The 20,057-nt window shown below is 33.9% G+C and overlaps 1 protein-coding gene across 2 annotated transcripts in view; it reads right to left on the reverse strand.

Annotated features, from left to right (window-relative positions):
- Window positions 1-547: 547 nt before the first annotated feature.
- The window catches only part of PlexA (plexin A), a 339,500-nt gene continuing 319,990 nt past the window's right edge, over window positions 548-20,057 (reverse strand). For both annotated transcript variants that reach the window (XM_089102579.1, XM_089102578.1), the window contains exons 21-26: window positions 17,566-17,755; window positions 13,479-13,621; window positions 8,279-8,620; window positions 5,700-6,012; window positions 2,910-3,055; window positions 548-1,059 (exon numbers count right to left, since the gene is read on the reverse strand). In XM_089102579.1, the coding sequence (XP_088958705.1) occupies window positions 880-1,059; window positions 2,910-3,055; window positions 5,700-6,012; window positions 8,279-8,620; window positions 13,479-13,621; window positions 17,566-17,755 (1,314 nt within the window). In that variant the 3' untranslated portion in view covers window positions 548-879. The remainder of the gene's footprint in view (window positions 1,060-2,909; window positions 3,056-5,699; window positions 6,013-8,278; window positions 8,621-13,478; window positions 13,622-17,565; window positions 17,756-20,057) is intronic.

Consider the following 20,057-nt stretch of genomic DNA (forward strand, 5'->3'; position numbering starts at 1 on the left):
TTTTATCGTTCCCATGCAAAGTATGTACATATAATGTGATGAACAGCAGTTCAAGCAGCCACAGAGATTAAATAAGCTCATGTAAATCCTCGTTCGTTTCCAATTTTTCGCTGATTTCTGATTTCGATTTCGCTGATTCGATTCTGATTTCGTTAATTTTTCTTTATAGACTTGGTTACGGCCGAAAAATCCTAATTGAACTCAAAGTTGTCTGAGCATAATTTCCATATATAAACTGTTTTTGTTCTGAATTGTAAAAAAGATGTCGCTTCAGTGATATTCCGCCATAAATATTTTGGGAAAAGGAAAACAATTATATTACAAATATATTGCAAGTTGAAACACGGTTTATGGCCATTAGTTAGTTGACATAACCTCTAGAGAGGGGGCTCTACATACCCACTAAAACCTTAATATTTTCACGTATTGCAGACGTCTTACACGATTTTCCATTTTTGTTCCCCTATTGACGATTTTAGGCCTCAGAAATCAGTTCTTGGCTGTATGTGTTCTCGGACGCAGCTACTTCATCTTCACTCACAAAAAAAACACAATAATTGACTTTATTCATTATAAGTCTATTCGCCGATAAAAAAGGAAAAACAAATAAATTAAAACATCACATACAAATAAGCTGCGTATTCTGGCTCTTCTTTTAAGAAAAAAAGCAGTCCGAAAGAATTCCGCGCGAAATAACTATGAGCAAGTTAGCATTATTTACAAAAGAAAACAGAAAATAGACAAAAATCACAATTATTTCATCTTTGCTAAATAAAAATGAGATTTTTTTGTCATTGCAAAAATGCTAAAAATTAACCGTTTCACAATTGTCCCATTAAGAGAGTCTACTAGGGGAATGTTATTATTGAATCACAAAATTCAGGGGCTATTTGCATCAGGCTGCATGAGCAGATGTACTTGGTCCAGTCGGTAGGCCAGCCGCTGCTTTTGACTAAATTCATCTTCTTCCAAAGCCGTGTTTAATTGTTCACTGTATTTGTGGGCGTAACTGTACAATTCAAAGAGGGCACAATTTGTGTTGAATTCCAAGGAATGAAGCTGAAAAAGAAAAATTGTCTTTCAAGATTCTGCAAAAATATATATATATATATATATATATATATATATATATATATATATATATATATTCACTTTGTTTCAGTTCGAGGTTGTTAAGACTATAAGGAAAGGATGGTGTACCCATTGAATTCTGAATCGGGATAAACAAAAAACAAAACACAGATATATTCGCCATTGGTGTCATTTACAAAGAGGAGGGGGGGTAGATTTCGAAAAACACCTTTTCCACAATATGTTTATTGAATAATGCTCTTTTTTGTAGTTTTACTGAAAAAATCGAAAAATAGATCTCCCTAGATTTTGAAAAATATTTTTTGTCCCACTGCCACCCATAGTTTTTCGTGAATCTACGCCACTGATCAGCACAGGCCCGGGGCACGCTCACCAAGCTTGATTTACAAACAGTTTATTTTTGACACAGAAAATATAGATAAAGCTTTGTTGCATCCGTCATATTTTTCTATTGTTAAAATCTGTCCTAATAGCCTGACTGGGTTAACAGTAGACCTGAACGCAAAATTTTAACCTTATTTAACAGTAAATTCATTTTGGTGACAAAGAAAGACTCAGAGGGCGCTGACGAATTCATTGACATCCTGGCATTTTCAGACTGTTTTGTTGCATAGTTGTGAATAACGCAACCAATTACAAACATTTTAACGAAACTGATTCCTTTAGTGCTATTCAAAATGTGGCATATACTGTTTAACATGCCTGAAAAAAAAATCAGGCTATTTTAACTTTTTAACCTTATATTTTAACTATTTTAACTTAACCATAAGGTGTTTTGACGGAGCAGATATCGTGCGAACTATCTGAAATTTACATTAAACTATCTTGCAAAACCCGAAGAGATTCAATATGACAATCGAATGTAGTAGATTTTCTGGAGCAGCAAAAATTTGGAAAGAATGTGAGAATTATATTAGACTAAAGTTTTTAAAGTTTCACGATATACTAAAAGTAGCTAGGAGTAATTACTATTTCTCATTTATATTATTTATTAAAAGTAAAATTTATTAAAAATAATCTATCACGAAGCAAAGCCCAAAAAACTGCCCTCCCCAGGCCCCAGTTTGCCCCCCTAAGCTGAAATTTAGTTTCTTCAAAAATCTTGTCAAAACTAAGATAAGCCTGGGTAATTCAAGCATCCATAGAAACGGGTCAGTTTTCTTTAGTATATCTTTGCCTTTATGGTACTATATGGCTCATTTTTCACTTTTCATTGTCCTTCTCACTTGATTTTGGAAAATTGGCTCCAACTTTGCCCCCCAGGATTTTAATGAAACTACTCCACTGGTGGAACTGTCATCAGTTAGAAACCTACAAGGGGTAGGTGTCGCTAGTCAAAAATAATTAGCAACACCCATCTGCCAAAAACAAGAAGAAAAACTATAATTAAAAACCGTGATTTATAGAAGAAATTCCGCATAGTTTCTAACGTGATACAGTGAGATTTGTTTCTGCGCTTCTAGTTGCATAAGTTTTATTTTATATCGTCGTGTTAAGGGAAAAGCTCTATTCCTTAATTGGCAATTGTATATCCCGTCTTCTTTACGAAAAAAAAACTCCCCTTTGTCTATGTAAGCCATTCCATTAGGTTGCAGTTTTGGCAATGAAATCATATCCTGTAAAAAATTATCTTACTTTTTGTATTGAAAAATTAGCAAAAAAGATTACACAATGTAAATCGATAGAACAGTATGTAGTTTTTTGTTTTTTTTTTATTCCGACTTTTGAACGCAAATTCCTTTGGACGACAACCGAACTTTGTTTGCTTTGTTTCCAAAATTAAATTTAAAAACAAGGTATATTACAGGGAAACTTACCCTTGACTCTTCAGCGAGCATGGCGTTCATGTCTTGATCAGAGATGGCAGGCATAGCTTTGATATCAGCATAGTATCTATCGACCCACTCTTTATAAACTGGAATATCTTTGGCAAACAACAGCTTGGAACTTGGAGAGTCCTTTCCTATAACACAAAAGAATGTAAAATGAAGACTTGCTGAATGATTAATTGACACACAAAATAATGTCTCGCAAGGAAAGGAACATTCATTCACAGAAATAGACATTACACTTTCAACAGCTTATAGAGAGATATCAGCTAATAGAATCCCAAACAAAATAAGAAGGATCTTGATTTCACTTTACTGATGTATATATATATATATATATATATATATATATATATATATATATATATATATATATATATATATATATATATATATATATATATATATATATATATATATATATATATATATTTTCAAAAAAGACAATAATTACTCAAACAAGCAAGTTCATATGAATTAGCAGATTTGAGAGAGACAGAAGAGAGGGGGATGGAGAGAGAGAGATAGAGAGAGAGAGGGCTCACTAAATAATTATTATGATTTTTTTTATACATGTTATAAACTTTTAATTCTGACTTATTTCCTTCTTGTGCATTCTTTGCGTTTAGTGTAGTTCTTTAAAAAGTGATGCCTTTTTATTTTAATGATAATTCTGTTTTTTTTTCTAACAGACTGTTTTTTACTAGCAGTCTGTAAAATAAGCGGCATTACTCCAATGATTATAAGCATAAGATTTTACGCCCCCCCCCCTCTGAAAAATGCCAACTATTTATTGATACAATGGTGGCCAACTATCCTTCATATGTGCAAAAAGATCCAGACTAGGTTAGGGGGCGGAAGGGGAGGTATTAGATCAGTTTGTGGAATTCCCCTTCCCTGTGTGCAGGATTACTGTCACTCGTCTCACGACAAGCACATTTTCTAATCCTTTAAGAGGTGATACACATATCAAAAGGGTGTAAGTGACCCATGTTGTCAAATATCTTCTTTTTTTTAGACCAGAATACCTTACATATCCTTATTCAAACGCATTTTCCTGAAGACATTCCAACACGAGGGGCTTATAGGCAAAATTAAGAAACCTAAATACCCTTTTCAATGAGCAAGCTAGGAGAGGGGTGTAAAATCCTTTCCACAAACCATAATTATTGTACGACTTGCCGTGACCCTTGTCAGGTATAGAGCAGTCGTCACCTGAAAGCGGTTTTGCCAAATCTGTTTTTGCAAAAACCTGAGAAAAAGGAGTTTGAAAATGTTGATATTTGTATCTCAGGATCGGCTATAGCTAGAGCGCTGACTTTCCAACCAACTTTCGTTCAGCAAATCAGAAACTTTCTGCAAGACGGACCATGCTATATGTGATTCGGCAAAACCGCTTTAAAGAATATGCAATTCGGCAAAGGAGAACTAAAAAACACAGGCAGTTAAAGACGTCTTACAGCAATGTCAATTAGACCATTCGAAAGAAATTTTTTTTTTTTTTTTTTTTTTTTTTTTTTTTTTTTAACACAAGATATCGTTTGTAACTCAGTATCCGCAAAATTTATCATTTTCGGCAAAACCACTTTCAGGCGACGGCTTGGCAACCTTAACTGTAGAGCTTATCAGTGTAAGCGTTGCAAGGTAGGGACTCCAGACCACCTTCTTTACTGAGGGTAAGCAGAAGACTTTACTGTAACTTAGGTGAGGATAGATCGTTGTTATTACGAAGCATTAGCCTTATCTTTTTTGTACGTTAGCCAGCTATATACCATATAATTAACAAGAAATATAGTTAATATGAATATAATTATCATATACATAGTTAACATATAATATAATTAATTCATAACTGACAATATATAATTAATATATCATCATGGGCGTAGGCAGCATATTGTCTAGGGGGGGGGGGGGGCAGTCGATAGTGTGACACCAACCATCTGCTTTTTCAGCCATATCTAATCTAAATTTGAAGGTCTAGGGAGGGCAGCTGCCCCCTGCCCCCCCTCCCTACGCCCATGCATATCATAATTAGAAATCACATAATTAACAGGAATTGGAGCATACCAACGTGAAGAGATTTTTGGCAAGACTTCTGTTATAAAACAAACGGAGAAGAAAATCATATTGAGAATGGGTCTCACACCCATTCACACCATAGTAACTCCATTTGTTTACTTGCCTGATCTGAACCATTGGTGTGCCACTTGTAAAAAATTAATGCCTGATATTATCAAACTCTTTTAAACCAAAGTTGGAATGCAATCTTATAATTTAAAAAATTCTTTATACGGTACAAAACCACTTTTATTACTTGCACGTGCCTGAACCAATGATTTTCGATTTCTTAGAATTGAGAGTCTCAAGGTTATTTGCCTAAGAGGAAGACCAGCCTCACTAGTCATGGAATTTTGTGCATAAAACCTAGATATACTCAACAACTCTTTGGCTCTGGATCTTTGCAAAGTCTCTGTTGGGAACTTCACGGATTAACTTCTTTATAACCTATGAATTTAGCACCAAAAATAAGAATAGTTAATTGTGGCCTATTTAAATTTCAGTTTTTTTTATATATATATATATATATATATATATATATATATATATATATATATATATATATATATATATATATATATATATATATATATATATATATATATATATATATATATATATATATATATTTGGCAGAATAAATCCTGCTATAAAAAAAGAAAGAAAGAATAATTTTGAGACTTCGAAGGAGAAATAATTAAAGAGAATGGGTCTCACCTAGTCTATGATCAGACGTTGAGCACGAGTCCATAAATGTTTGGGCCGCCACGGACAAACACGCATCTACAATATTTGACTTATTTACATCAAATACAAAGTTTGGATTTTTGATTAAATTCACCCAGAATCGCAAGGGCAGTGAGTTGGACTTCCAAGTGTGTACCACCTCACAATCTGTGATACCATGATGCAAGGCCTGGTCGTCCAAAAAGTCGAACATGTATTTTATTGCTAGAGGTAGCGCTGATCCTCGATTAGCTATGCTGAATATTGTTTCGAATAAGTCGTCTATGTACTTTTGCAGCGTCATCTATAAAAGACATTTACAATGTATAAAATTTACAATAGCATCTTTGATGCTATTGTAAAAAAAAAAAAAAAATTCTCACCTGATAGATTTCGTTCATAAGCGATTGGTGAAGTCCATTCGTCCATATTCCTTCAATCGACTAAGTTCAAAAAGGGCAAGCTTTGTACACATTAAAATCGCAGATTTCTATAAGGAGGTTAATATGTAGACGATCTTCGACATATCCGATTACAGTCTAGTACATTAAGTATAACAGTCAGTATCATAATTCCACCTGAAGTATATTTTCCTCCGTACAATCAATAAAAGAACAGACGACCAAAGTTAGAAATTTCTTTTTTATAATATTTCATGGACTTTATTTCCATTCAAAAGCGATTGGTGAGGTCCATTTCCCCGTAATCCTTTTATTGGGTAAATTCAGAAAGGGTAAGATAGGTATTTGTTAAAATAATGGATTAAAAAAATATTTTTTACGTCTAGATTACTTGCGTTTATTTTATTTATTTATTTTTTTTGGGGGGGGGGGGGGGATGGCGCATCTGGGCCAGGGTGGAAATTTTTTTGTGAGTGATGTTTCCAGCATCTCTCGTCGCTAGGTTTCGGCTGGTTTTTATTGGTGGGTGACAGTTCTTCATTTGAGTGGTTTTTTTTTTGTGTGTTGATTTAGTTGTGTAGATATTCCCCCTAAATAAGGAGGCCATATATCCTTTTGTGGGACCGGAGGCATAAATTTGCCCCTATTTTGTGTATTTTGACAATAAGTAGATTGAAATTGAAAATTATGAGGGATGAAATGGAATGAAACGGATAAAATGAAATATTCCTTAATTCTGTCCAGTTCATTTTCTTTCACTTTGTCTAATCGTTATCATTAATGTTTTTGTTAATTAATTAATAATTAATTAATTACTAACCTTTTATCTGCTCATATATAGGATAGGGGATCATGTTAATGTCAACCAAGTCCAAAAAAGAAGCATTTGAGTCATACCCGGTCAACTTGAGCAGTGAATCCTCTATGCAAAGGTTGGAGAGACAATTACTTTCTCATAATGAGTTTTGTTCACTAATTAATTTGTTACTTAATTAATACTTTGACAGAAAAAACGACACCCACGTTTTTTGTATTCAAGCTCCAGTGAAATTTGAATCTGGCCCTTTGATCCTTCACATTGACGGGGAATTACAACTACTACCACTACCCTGCAGTTCTCACAGAATAACTGAATTATATAATTATTTTCGAAGAGCATTTAAAATTTTATTTTTGGTTTTTGTTTCACAGGATATCCTTAGATACTAGGAATTTCAGTTAGAAAGAAAATTTAAACTAAAATCAAAATCTAAGAAATTAAGAAACAAACATGTCGGGTTATTTATTGGGTATAATATGCCCTATGTACATTCAAGAATAACTATTACCCTTCTAGGATCCGCTGAACTGCTGTTCCCAGAAAGCGGGGGGGGGGGGGCAATTCAATATTGCTTTTTTAAGTAAATTGATACAACTTTTTCCAGACACTACACAGGACAGTTTCTATTCTTGAACTTTACAGCATACACCACGAGAAAATAAAAAGTAAAAACAACGGCTCCTGTGACCTTCAGATACCCAAAGCTCAAAAGGTATATAGATGGGGTCATTTTGTTTAAAACAAGAGGGATTGGTGTGTCCACTTATTAATAAAGGATGATACACTCAGAAAACACCCAAAGGTGCTCAAATTGCATCTTCAGCAATGCGATTTTGCACCCTCCAACTGATCGCGACTTTCCGCGTTTGTTTGTTTTTTTTTTTTTTTTTTTTTTTTTTTTTTTTTTTTTTTTTTTTCACTTCGGCACTTTCCTTGGATACATCGTTTCGTTTCGCGCTGAAGAAGAGAGGCGTTTGTCCTCTCAAAATATTCGCTTTGTTTTTTCAGTATTTTCATTTGGCCTATAAAAACCCCATTTTTGCTCGTTTTTCTTTCTCCAACTGATTCCTGAAAGAGTAAATTGAAAATGAAAACAGCTCCCATTTCCCCCCTGAAATGTCCAATAGTAATAAAATTCGAAAGAAAATTAAGTTAAACTAAATGCACATTTACCAGGACTTCCTAGAAACCCAAATAACCATGAATCAGTAATTTCTCATAGAAAAAATGTATTCTTAGCAGTTAATCCCCTTCTTCAGAAGAAAGCAAATGTTCACTAAAATTCAAGATTATGTACATTCATTAAAAAAAAAAAAAAAAAAAAAAAAAAAAAAAAAAAAAAAACGCACCTTTGTCGAGAGCAAACGAGTCAGATAAATTTCCGACACCATTTTATTCCCTCTTTCACCTTCTTTTCTATTATCGTTATCGTGGTGCCGCACAAGGTGCCAGCACTTTACACCACATTCATGATTATCTATTTTCTCGTTATGGCGGTAGTCATTATATTGTAATGAACCATGATTTGGATGTGTGTTGACAGGATGATAAAAATGATGATTCATCGGAGATGTGGCACGGCTCATTGGAGGACTAGAACTGAATTTGCTGAAATTTAAATTCAGTGTTTCATATTTGTGATGACTTTTCTCATTCCGGTCCGATATTAATGAAAGGTTATACATTGAAGCCTGAAAAATAAACATAAATTAATGAAACAATCTGGGCATCTCTGAATAAATAGAAATTGGCTTCTAGCTTCGGTCCTGCCTATTGTGCGGTAGATCTATTTTAATGATCGATCACATCTTTAATAAAGGAAACACCATCGTCTTTAACATACAAACCATATCGTAGGTGCCCAGGCAAAAGAACAAATATCGTGTGTTTCTTAGAAAATTCAGTGGCATCACATAGAGGAGGGGGGATCGTAACCCCCCTACCTGATCCCCTTCATTTAAAAATACTTTTTTTTTGGATTTTCATTAAAACATGCTTTTTTGGTATTTTCATTGAAAAGAAAAGCCAATAACTTAGATTATGAAAAAAATAACCCCCCCCCCCCCCGCCCTCCCAATAATTTTCATGAATTGACGCCACTAAGAAAATGAATTGTAAAGTAAAACGAATCACCTGTTTGATCATTCATTTAATGGTTGCGTTCCTAGAAGCGTATTTAGATAACAGGAGATAGGCGGCATTCATCATTAAGAGGATGAATTATTCAAGACAAACACCTCTAGCTAAGATTTTCTAACCTACTTGTTTGATTCTCAACCCAAATACTAATTTCTTTAAAAATGATGCCATTTTGTTCAGTTAAATAATTTTGTTATCATGGGTAGAATCATAAAACTATGTCAAGGCTCAGGCCATGGCTCAAGCCTAAGTTACAAGAGTGAAAACTGGCGCTAATTTTAAAAAAAAAAAATCTAGCGTTTAGCATTTTTGGCTTCTTTTTTTTAAGTGTAATAATAAGGTAAAATTAGTCAAATTGGAAAAATTAGTATAGTAATAAGTGTCTGATCTCAGTTGCAAAAAAAAACAAGAATACAATGAAGAAGCTTAAAAAAAGCCAGGGAACGCCAAACACCAGATGACGTGTATGTTTTGTGTCGAAACTAGCACCAGTTCACATTCTAATATGTTGCCTACACTCTTTGGCTCAATCGACAAGATCTTATTGCCTCCAAGTTACACATTATAATTTTTATATATTTTTCTTATTTAAATCCTAGAACAAACAGGATTATCGGAAAAGCTTGAAAACTGTGTTTTTACTCTTCGGTAGAATTAAGAAATCAATCACCTTTTTTTCCAGGCACAAAGATATGGAGACTTGACTTCTTATAAAAAAGAAAATTATATTCTTCTTTGCAAAAACACGAATCTTAAAATCATAGTTACAAACAAAATAATGCAAAAGTATCACGAAACCAGGAAAACAAAAAATGAATAAGGAGAATAAGAAAAGAGAGATTAATAAACACGAAAAACAATAAATTACCAAAAAAGAAAAAGCTTTGCAATGAAAATGTGCGATTGATCTTTTTCACAGTGAGAAAGAATGTCCCTTTAGATCTAATGTTAAAGTTTCACTAGTAGAACTTATTTATTTACATATTTACAAAAGCAGATTTCTCAAAATTAGGGAGAGGATAATATTCTTATTTTCCTATTTTTTCAATGAAAATACAAAACACTTTTTTTTCAAATCTAATGGGGAGTCAGGGGGAGGGGTGATTATTGAGGTGAGTAGAGGGGTAAGTCCCACTCAGTTGACACCATTGTCTCCACTTCAAAAGATTATTTCAGATATATTGACATGATAATAAAAGAAGAATCAGATATTTAGCAAATGGAGACACCGATTTATCGTTAAAAACCGAAGAAAATTAGTCTATTCAATATCTTAGTCGGTGTAATGGCATTAATCAAGATAATCAAAATTTATTTGATTACGGTAATGTACTGGTTACTGGCAGGCTACCGTTTAATCGGCATTTTTACAGTCATTTACTGGTAAATTATCGCTAGTATACTGGTGTTTTTTTCTGGTGGTCATAGGCGACTGACTATTGACAACTACTTTTGGACAATTCAAAGCTAGATGGCAATACTGTTTATAAACAAATTGCAAATTTTTATGATCTCGAGTACGCGCTCTAAACAAGGGAATATACTTACTGAAGTTTAGAAGACTTTAACCTAATCTTTCTTTATTTATTTAAAGTTATTCGTGTCGATGGTTGGTACATTACCTTTATGGAAGTAAGCTAACAACTAGAAGACTATAACTAATGTAAAATTAACTTACTTCGGAATTAACAAAAATAAATTTTTGGTATTGATTTAAAACCCAGCAAATCAGGCAAGGCCGTATCCAAGGGGGAGAGGGTATGGGCACCCATATGGGGGGTGGGGGGAGGGCCCCCCCCCCCTGGCTGAATGATGCTGCCTTATTTTTATATTTTTGTTCTGAGATTTCTATTATATAGCATTAAAAGTGCCAATTAGATGAGGTTTGCACCCCCCCGGGAATTCAGCTTATGGGCGCCCATGGGAGAGGCTACCGGGTCTGAAAACAACCCCCCCCCCCTCCCGTCCTGAAAAAAACCTTGTCCGACCCATAAAAAAACAACAAAATGCATACAACTAAATTATTGGTTCGTTTCGTAAAGTTTTTCTTTTGTATTCCCCCCCCCCCCTCGATAAAAAATCCCTCCATCGAGAAAGAAATTCTGGATAAGCCCTTGAAATCAGGACTGAAGGACCGATTGATATTAAAGATAATTCTTAGCATTTGCAAATCAATAATCAATTATAATTCAATAATTGCTACTACCTGCTGATGAGCATAAAAAATAAATAAAATAAAACATGTTTTTTCGAAAGTCTACAGTCATAACTTGCATGGAAATGACACGATACCTATATGGTTTAATTCATTAGTTTTAGGTATATTCATTATCTTAGCCAAAATTATGATATTACTTATACTTGATCTTAAAGGATGACCTAAACTTGCTTAAACAGGGCAAAACTTCCATTTTCAAAAAAAAAAAATCAAATTTCAAAAGTGCTATTCGATGTATGGATGAAGCTGAGCCTCATCTATCATATGATAGCAGAAATGTCTCGCATTGAAAAATCAAAACCGTGTGAGCGCAGAAAAATAACATACGAAAAATTGGCGCAGGGAACATAAACCTTAATTGATTTTGAGTATAAAATGTCTTAAAACCTCTATAAAGCTTCAATTCCTGACAGCCTTTTTATTATGGCCCTTTTTATTTGACGACTTAGAGGCATAAATAGCTATTAGATATTTGCTAGTTAGAAATTTGTTCAGACGAAGCTGTAGAGGTTTAAATGTTTGAAAAAAAAGTATTTAAACTAAGTAGCAAATTTAAAAAAGTTAAACTAAAAAACTAAAAAATAAATTAAATTAAAAAAGTAAATAATAAAATCTTGTGATAAAAAGTAAATAATAAAATGGATGAAGCTGAGCCTCAGCTATCATATGATACCAGAAATGTCTCGTATTGAAAAATCAAAACCGTATGAGCGCAGAAAAATAACACACGAAAAACCGGCGCAGGGAACATAAACCTTAATTGATTTTAAGCATAAAATGTTTTAAACCTCTATAAAGCTTCAATTCCTGACAGCCTTTTTATTATGGCCCTTTTTATTTGACGACTTAGAGGCATAAATAGCTATTAGATATTTGCTAGTTAGAAATTTGTTCAGACGAAGCTGTAGAGGTTTAAATGTTTGAAAAAAAAGTATTTAAACTAAGTAGCAAATTTAAAAAAGTTAAACTAAAAAACTAAAAAATAAATTAAATTAAAAAAGTAAATAATAAAATCTTGTGATAAAAAGTAAATAATAAAATGGATGAAGCTGAGCCTCAGCTATCATATGATACCAGAAATGTCTCGTATTGAAAAATCAAAACCGTATGAGCGCAGAAAAATAACACACGAAAAACCGGCGCAGGGAACATAAACCTTAATTGATTTTAAGCATAAAATGTTTTAAACCTCTATAAAGCTTCAATTCCTGACAGCCTTTTTATTATGGCCCTTTTTATTTGACGACTTAGAGGCATAAATAGTTATTAGATATTTTATAGTTAGACATTTGTTTAGAAGAAGCTGTAGAGGTTTAAATGTTCGAAGAAAAAGTATTTAAACTAAGTATCAAACTTAAATAGATTAAACTAACAAAACTAAAAAATAAATTAAATTAAAAAAGTAAATAATAAAATCTTAAGTAATAAACTAGACAGTGATGATCATATAATTTTCATTATTAGCTCACAAGAAATGCCAGATGCGGGTTTACAAAATGCCTGAATAGCCAAGTAGAGTGTCGAATTTTCCTCAGAAGTATACAGGCAACAACAATTATTTTCAACAAAGAAAGCCCAGACAGTTATTTTAGTCTTATTGGGTCCTTTGGCACAAAGTCCAATTTGAAGTAGAAATTGACAGTTGCCTTCAAGCACAAGGAGACGATAATAAATTTACTTTTCAACACCTAATACAAAAAGAATGTCCATATTCTGAAGAATTCCGACAAAGGGAATAATATTATAATAAACAAATAATGTAATTAATTCTTATTAAGTTTTACAATCAGATCATTTGATTTGGTGATCTAAATCACTACATTTTTCTCAAGCAGTGGTGAATCCAGAAGGGGGGAATGAGGGTTCGCGCACCCCCTAACGTAGTCTAAATTAATGTAATTTATTTGATTAACGCAAATTTGCGTTAATTAAACTTGCTCCTAACACAAGTTTATTGGATCAACTTATTTTGCGCCCCCCCCCCCCCTAAAAAAATCCTGGATCCTCCCCTGTTCTCAAGAATACCAACTAAATTGAGTTTGCAGGAAAGACTATTCGAAAGGAAACTTTGTTTTCATCAATCCTTGCAAGTCTTAAGCATAAGAACAAAAAAGGCCGGATATATCCTAATTAGGATCAGTATTCCATAACAACAGAAGGACACGTGGTAGCCTTGTTAATTGGGTACTTACTTGTTTAGGGACAAGAGTTAATTGAGCCCCATCAGGTACTCGGTAATGTACAAGGGTATTCAATTTCTTCCATTCACCTTCCATTTTGGATGTTGTGTCCTCGTCGTATAAAATTAGTCGACCACTAGTTCCTGTTCGCCATTCTACAGGAATAAATATAATATAATAAAATATATGTATAGAAAATATAATATAATAACTCACTCAAAAGTGAAATTATAAAGCCTTGAAAGACAAAAACAAACCAATATGCAATAGAAGAAACGCCTAGAATATCTTTTAATTTTGGTTCATCTTTTTGTTAGACCTGCTGCTAACAATTCGTTATAGTCACATGTCACGTTATAGTCACGTCACGTTATAGTCACGTTATAGTCACAGTCACATGAGATCATCACAACTACACATTGTCCTCCTCCATCGCACTCCCCCCAAGTAAAGTTAAGCAAAATGACCTTTAGAAATCATATAAGTAAGAATTATATAATTGCTCCAAGTAGTTTTCAGAACACTATAGAACTTTCTATAGATTCAGTCATGTAACAGACCATTGTCTCTTTTGGGCAAGTTATTCCGTCGCCAATTCTTTCGATATTCCCTTTATAAGTTAATGTCAAAAATTAGATTCTTTTTACCGGTTTGTCATATATTATATTTGTATTACAAATATAATATTTTAATTTACACCTTTGTTTTAGTTGTTAATTATATACATAATAGGGTAAGAGAGAAGTGGAAAAAAACAATTTCTTTCCAAGAAATGTGTAATCATGTGAGAGCCTGAACAGGCATTTCTTTTTGTCCGAAACACGCAGATTACTTGATAAAAAAAGAAAAAAGAAGTGATAGTGATAGTGATAGTGATAAAAAAAGAAATCAAAGGAAAATGAATCAAGCAATACTTCATTTCGTAATTAATCACTGATGAACTAACTGATCAAAAACATATACAAGCAGAGTTTCCAACAGCTAAACGAATAAATCGGTCAAACTGTCCAAAATTCACAAGACTAAAGAGAAAATAGATAAAAAAGTAAAATTAAATAATTAGCTGCTTCATTTAGCTTCAGTTAATCAAAACTTCAAAATGATTGTTATCTTTTTGAAAACCTTGCAGTTGGAGGCTATGGTTTTTCCCATAGAAATAATTATAATTGCATCTTCGTTGATTTTTAACAATAAATAGTGTAAATGAAAAACACAAGTTAAATGAAAAGTCCAACTTCGCAGCGAAAACAAAATTACACATAAATCACATAAAAAAGACGAAAACATAATTCCACGTCAAAACAAGTCACTAGGTGAATTGTGCTGTTGACTAGTGGTCCATCAGTAGGGGGCGTAATTTGAGCCCCCTCCCCCTCCCCCAGATTATTCTAAACTACACTTTCTAAAATTAGCCACCAATATTTTCTTTTAAGCTGGCTCTATCAAAATGAATGAGTCCCTTCCATTATGACCAGTTTTATAAATACTGAAGAGCACTAACAAACTGATACTAATACTACTACTAACAATTCACCGCAGCACCAAGCCACCCGAGGCCAAAAAAGCTACGCACGCTCCTCCATCCCAATCTATTCAAAGCTTCCCTCTTTACACCCTTCCAGGAAGTTCCCATTTCCTTCAAATATTTCTTTATGACATCCCCCCCCCCCAATGGACGAACCCGTTTAGCCCTAAACGGGTTCGTCCATTAGCCCTTATTTCAATTTAGCCCTAGCACTAGGATTAAAGATTCTAAAACAAATTAATACTAAAGGGAGAGAGAGAGAGAGAGAGAGAGAGAGAGAGAGAGAGAGAGAGAGAGAGAGAGAGAGAGAGAGAGAGAGAGAGAGAGAGAGAGAGAGAGAGAGAGAGAGAGAGAGAGAGAGAGAGAGAGAGAGAGCGAGAGAGAGAGAGGAGTAGAGAGAGAGAGAGAGGAGTAGAGAGAGAGAGAGAGGAGTAGAGAGAGAGAGAGAGAAAGAGAAAACGAAACGGAGAGAGAGAGAAAGAGAGAACGAAACGGAGAGAGAGAACTCTGAATAGTCTACTACAGAGACTCTGGTAGGCAGTTATGCAACAAATATTTTGGCACATAGGTGGAGGTGGAAAACAACATGATTTTAAGGCAAGCTCATAGAACAGGCCAACTGGGACGCTGTCAGGCCAAGGCCGAATACGGTCAGGTAAGACATGTTTTTGTGATTCAACTATAGTATAATAGATCTTGCACCAACTTTCAAAGTAATGTAACCAAATCTCTAGTTTGTTTCTTATTTCCTCTGTATTGCTCAATTTTTAATTAATTTAATTAGGCTAAAAATCTGAGACATTATAAGAGAAGCCATCTACATTTTAATAACAATTTACTTTTATAACAAGATGGAAGGTCATTTGGGGTAATCCCGTCTTTTAAACACATCTTACATAAAAAAAAGTAAAAAAGATGATCCGTTTTTCTTTTTTACAGTTAATCGATTTGGCAAGAGAAATGAACTCAAATACTGCCATGATACCTTGATTTTCAGAATTCATCACAAAGAAAGGGGGAGGAGCTAAACGCACTAACCCTAAGCTTTCACAGAGTGTTTATTTATTTTCTTTTCTAAAAAGTTAAATCAATTTGAAGTTTCTGTTTGTTACTATCGTTTCAGAATAAAAATGCTAGGCTATTAGATAAACTTTCTCCTGTTTCCTCAACAGAAACTTTTTCTTTTCCTTTTCATTAAAGCATCGACAACTTTCTAAATAAGAACACCAATCTAGCTCTTAAATATTGTTTAGCCTTCTTCTTAAACCACATTGGCCGGCCATAACAAAAAGAAAGAAAAGATCAAAATCGGGGTTTTTAAAGGCCAAACGAAAATACTGAAGAAACATACAAGGCGAATATCTCGAGAGAACAATTGCCTCTCTTATTCAGTGCGAACAAAATAATATAAACAAGGAAAAGGCCGAAGAAAAAAACAAAAAACAAATGCGGAAAGTCAACAAAGCCAATGAAAAAATCAGCCAAAATTAATAAAATTCAATAAAAGACAAAATTATAAGAATTAAAATCAAATACCTAACAACCATAAAGCGAGTCATTCGCCAATATCAGCGATTTGCACACAATCCAAACATTCTGACCTGCCATCAGCGGATAGTTGGCCTGCCATCGTTAGTATCCGCTGATGGCAAGTCAGAATTTTTGGATAAAACTGTCAAGGACACATCAGTTTGGGAGATTTAATTCCACCGAATCTCATATTTGGGAGACTTGACAAAAGTTGCTAACGACCTGTTCTGCCGGCCTTGGCGTAAAATAAATATAACTTGAACTTTAGTAACAATATAAAATTGATAAAAAAAAATAATGTATTAAATAGGACAGACAGTTTTATCCAAACAAAGATTACCCATGAACTTGGTGTTTCTAAATTCGTAGTTATTGCTAAACATGGAAACACTGACGTAAATTATTTTCATTTACTTAGGTGTCGCTGCTGTTGCGCCTAAAGGTCGTATATGACCCATCGAAACTTCTGGAAAATATGCCAAAAACCGTTCGATGAGCTGCGTTCAATGGAGATGAGTAGGACAATATATAATCAATGACACTTCGATCCTCCTGATCTATATTATCCTACTGATCCTCCCTTTGAAAACAACTTGGCAGTTATCTGAGAGGTGCAAGAATGTCAGATACAAGCTTAGGCACAATAGCGACGGCACATAATATAGCTCTAAGGAGGAAGGTGAACGCATCATGCAATTTTTTTTTTTAAATCATAACGTCCAAATGAATGCCCATTTTAGGGTGCATTTACCAGGGTTATATTGTTATGAAGGGGTAGTGTATCCTAAAAAAAAAAAAAAAAACCTTTTTGTATGTGTACGTTTGGAGGTAGGGGAGAGGGAGATGCAACATTGGGGGTTTAGATGTTTAATTATCAATATGATTCCAAATGAGCGCTTTTCAGGTAAGTTCAAGGGAATATTGGGAACTAATTATCCGAGCATTATCCTTACATATGCGTTAGATATGCGTTACATACGGGTATTATAGGCAAGGACTACTATTCAGTCGATCTTAAAATGAGCTGACAAAAACTTTCCATACCTAAATCTAAATCTTCTTTTCTTGGTCGTTGACTGAACGGTGTCGATCGATAAATGGTGTCCAACGCCTTTTCTTTCACTTGAGTGATTGTATCACAATCCAATACTTTGACAGGAGTGTCTGTGTTGTCCGTTGAAGCTTCAAGGCCACTTACATAAATGGTCTGAGACGAAATGGAAACGAATACCGTCTAAAAGAGGCAAACATTTTCTAAGGCCAAAAATTAAACTTTAAGAGGGGAACTCAAGAGAGACATCTGAGCCTAAGTGGACAGAAAATTGAAAGAGAATTCTGATATATTTTCCCCCTTGACAAACCAAAAAAAAAGAAATATGATTATACTGTTATGGGCCCCTTGAAAATTTACACTTTCAAAAGACAACATAAATAAATTTAGCATATTGAGCACAGATTTGAATTTAATCATTTCCTTTTTTAGATTTTTCGTCCAGAAGTGAAATTGATGAAGTCCATAAATAAGCAACAGAAACAAAATGAGCCGATAAAGATCAACCAATCAATGGTGGCAATAGGGAGGCAGACAGAAATTAACTGGTTTTGCCTGCTTTAAATGACTTTGGAAACTTTTACCAGTGGCATAGAAAATAAAAAAAAAAAAAAACAAGGAGCAAGCTAAAATCCACGTTGTCTTTACCGAACCAATTTTGAAGTGGAAAGAATTTCCAGGATAGTTTTGAATTTCTTTATACCTTTACCTGTCGTAGCACATGTGTGGTGTTGATGCTCTGCTTGGCGATATGGGGCACAGGGTTCGGTTCCAACTGTCGCAAGGTTGGGGGACAGGCTTGCTACCTGTCCCTGTAAAAAAGATCCAACAGTTGAAATGTCACGTCAATTCGACGCCGTATGCGCCAGCAATGGCTCTGGAGGATTTTTATCCTTTTTTGATGTTTTCCATTGCAGTGGCTCTAGAGGATTTTTATCCGTTTTTTTTTTTTATAATTTTTATTGACAGTTGTGCTGATTCAAAAGAATCAGCAGGCTGAAACGTCGATTCGACGCTGTATGTGCCAGCAATGGCTAAAGAAGATCTTTATTCTTTTTTTATGTTTTCCATTGATACTTTTGCTGATTCAAAAGAATCAGCAGCAGAAACGTCAATTCGATGCCGTATGTGCCAGCAATGGCTCTAGAGGATCTTTATCTTTTTTATGTTTCCATTAACACTTCTGCTGATTCAAAAGAATCAGCAGCTCAAACGTCGCTTTGACGCCGTATGCGCCAGCAATGGAGTTAGAGGATCTTTATCCTTTTTTTTTATGTTTTCCATTGACGTGTCTGCTGATTCAAAAGGATCAGCAGCTGAAACGTCGATTCGACACTGTATGCGCCAGCAATGGCCTTCAAACGGGCTTTTAAAATAATTATTTTATATTTGAGGACAAAATCATTTTTAGTGTTTTTTTAAATTTGATCCATATTTTTAGAAAATGTATTTATCAATTTAGCTTCTGAACGATCCAGCAAATATCTTATATTTTCAGAATTGTAGAAAAGAATAAGAGATAAACAATAATCAATGCAATTATTTTTCAATGTGAAGATTTAAGAGACAATTCAGTATTCTGTCGCTAAAATCTAGTAGACAGAGACTAAAGACTAGACAGTAGAGTAGATTGAATCAATTTGGCTTCTGAAGGATCCAGCAAATATCTTATATTTTCAGAATTGTAGAAAAGAACAAGAGATAAACAACAATAAATCAAAGGAAGATAATAGATTTGGCACTCCCTTCGCACTGAAATCCTTGCCCTACTTTTATTTATTTTTATTTTAGGTATTTCATAAAAATACAAAAGGCTTTATTTTCAAAAGGATAAAATAAAATTTGATTAAGGGGAGTCGACTCATAAACAGGATATTTACTTATTTGTGTGTATAGTATCTACAGTATGTATAGTGGCTTTATTGCAGTACTTTCAAAAAATTGGAATAAAAAGACAAGATTAAAAATGTAGTAATCAAAAAGAAGATGGTAATCAGTAATATTAAGGGACAGCTAGAAAAAAAACATACTTAATTGTATATAAGACTTTGGCCTTCAATTTTTTTTTTTAGCTTTTCTTTCTTTGTACAAATACAATGTATGAAACAAATACAAATACAACCTAAAAAAGAGAGCAACACTTTCAAAAGCGGAACAATTCAATTTTTAAGGAGATTAGAAGGATGTATATGAGCCCAAGCCGAAAGAGGACAAACGAACAAGTCCTGATATACTTGATTCCCTTTAAATGCAAAAAAAGATTGAAATTGACTATTTCCAGTTGCTTAATACTACACTTTCGAAAAATACACATAAATACATTTGACATATTGCTCGCACAATTTAATTTAATTTATTCCCCAAGACAGAATAATACGATAATATTATTGAAAATCCCGAATTCAATAGGACTAAGCTTCACTGGCAAGAAATCTAGCTGTTTATGCAGGAGGTGGCTCGATTGCACTCAGCGCTGAGTAGCTTA

Source organism: Artemia sp. Qi Xiang Cuo, chromosome 16 (assembly GCF_049724085.1).
Source record: "Artemia sp. Qi Xiang Cuo chromosome 16, ASM4972408v1, whole genome shotgun sequence".
NCBI lineage: Eukaryota > Metazoa > Arthropoda > Branchiopoda > Anostraca > Artemiidae > Artemia > Artemia sp. Qi Xiang Cuo.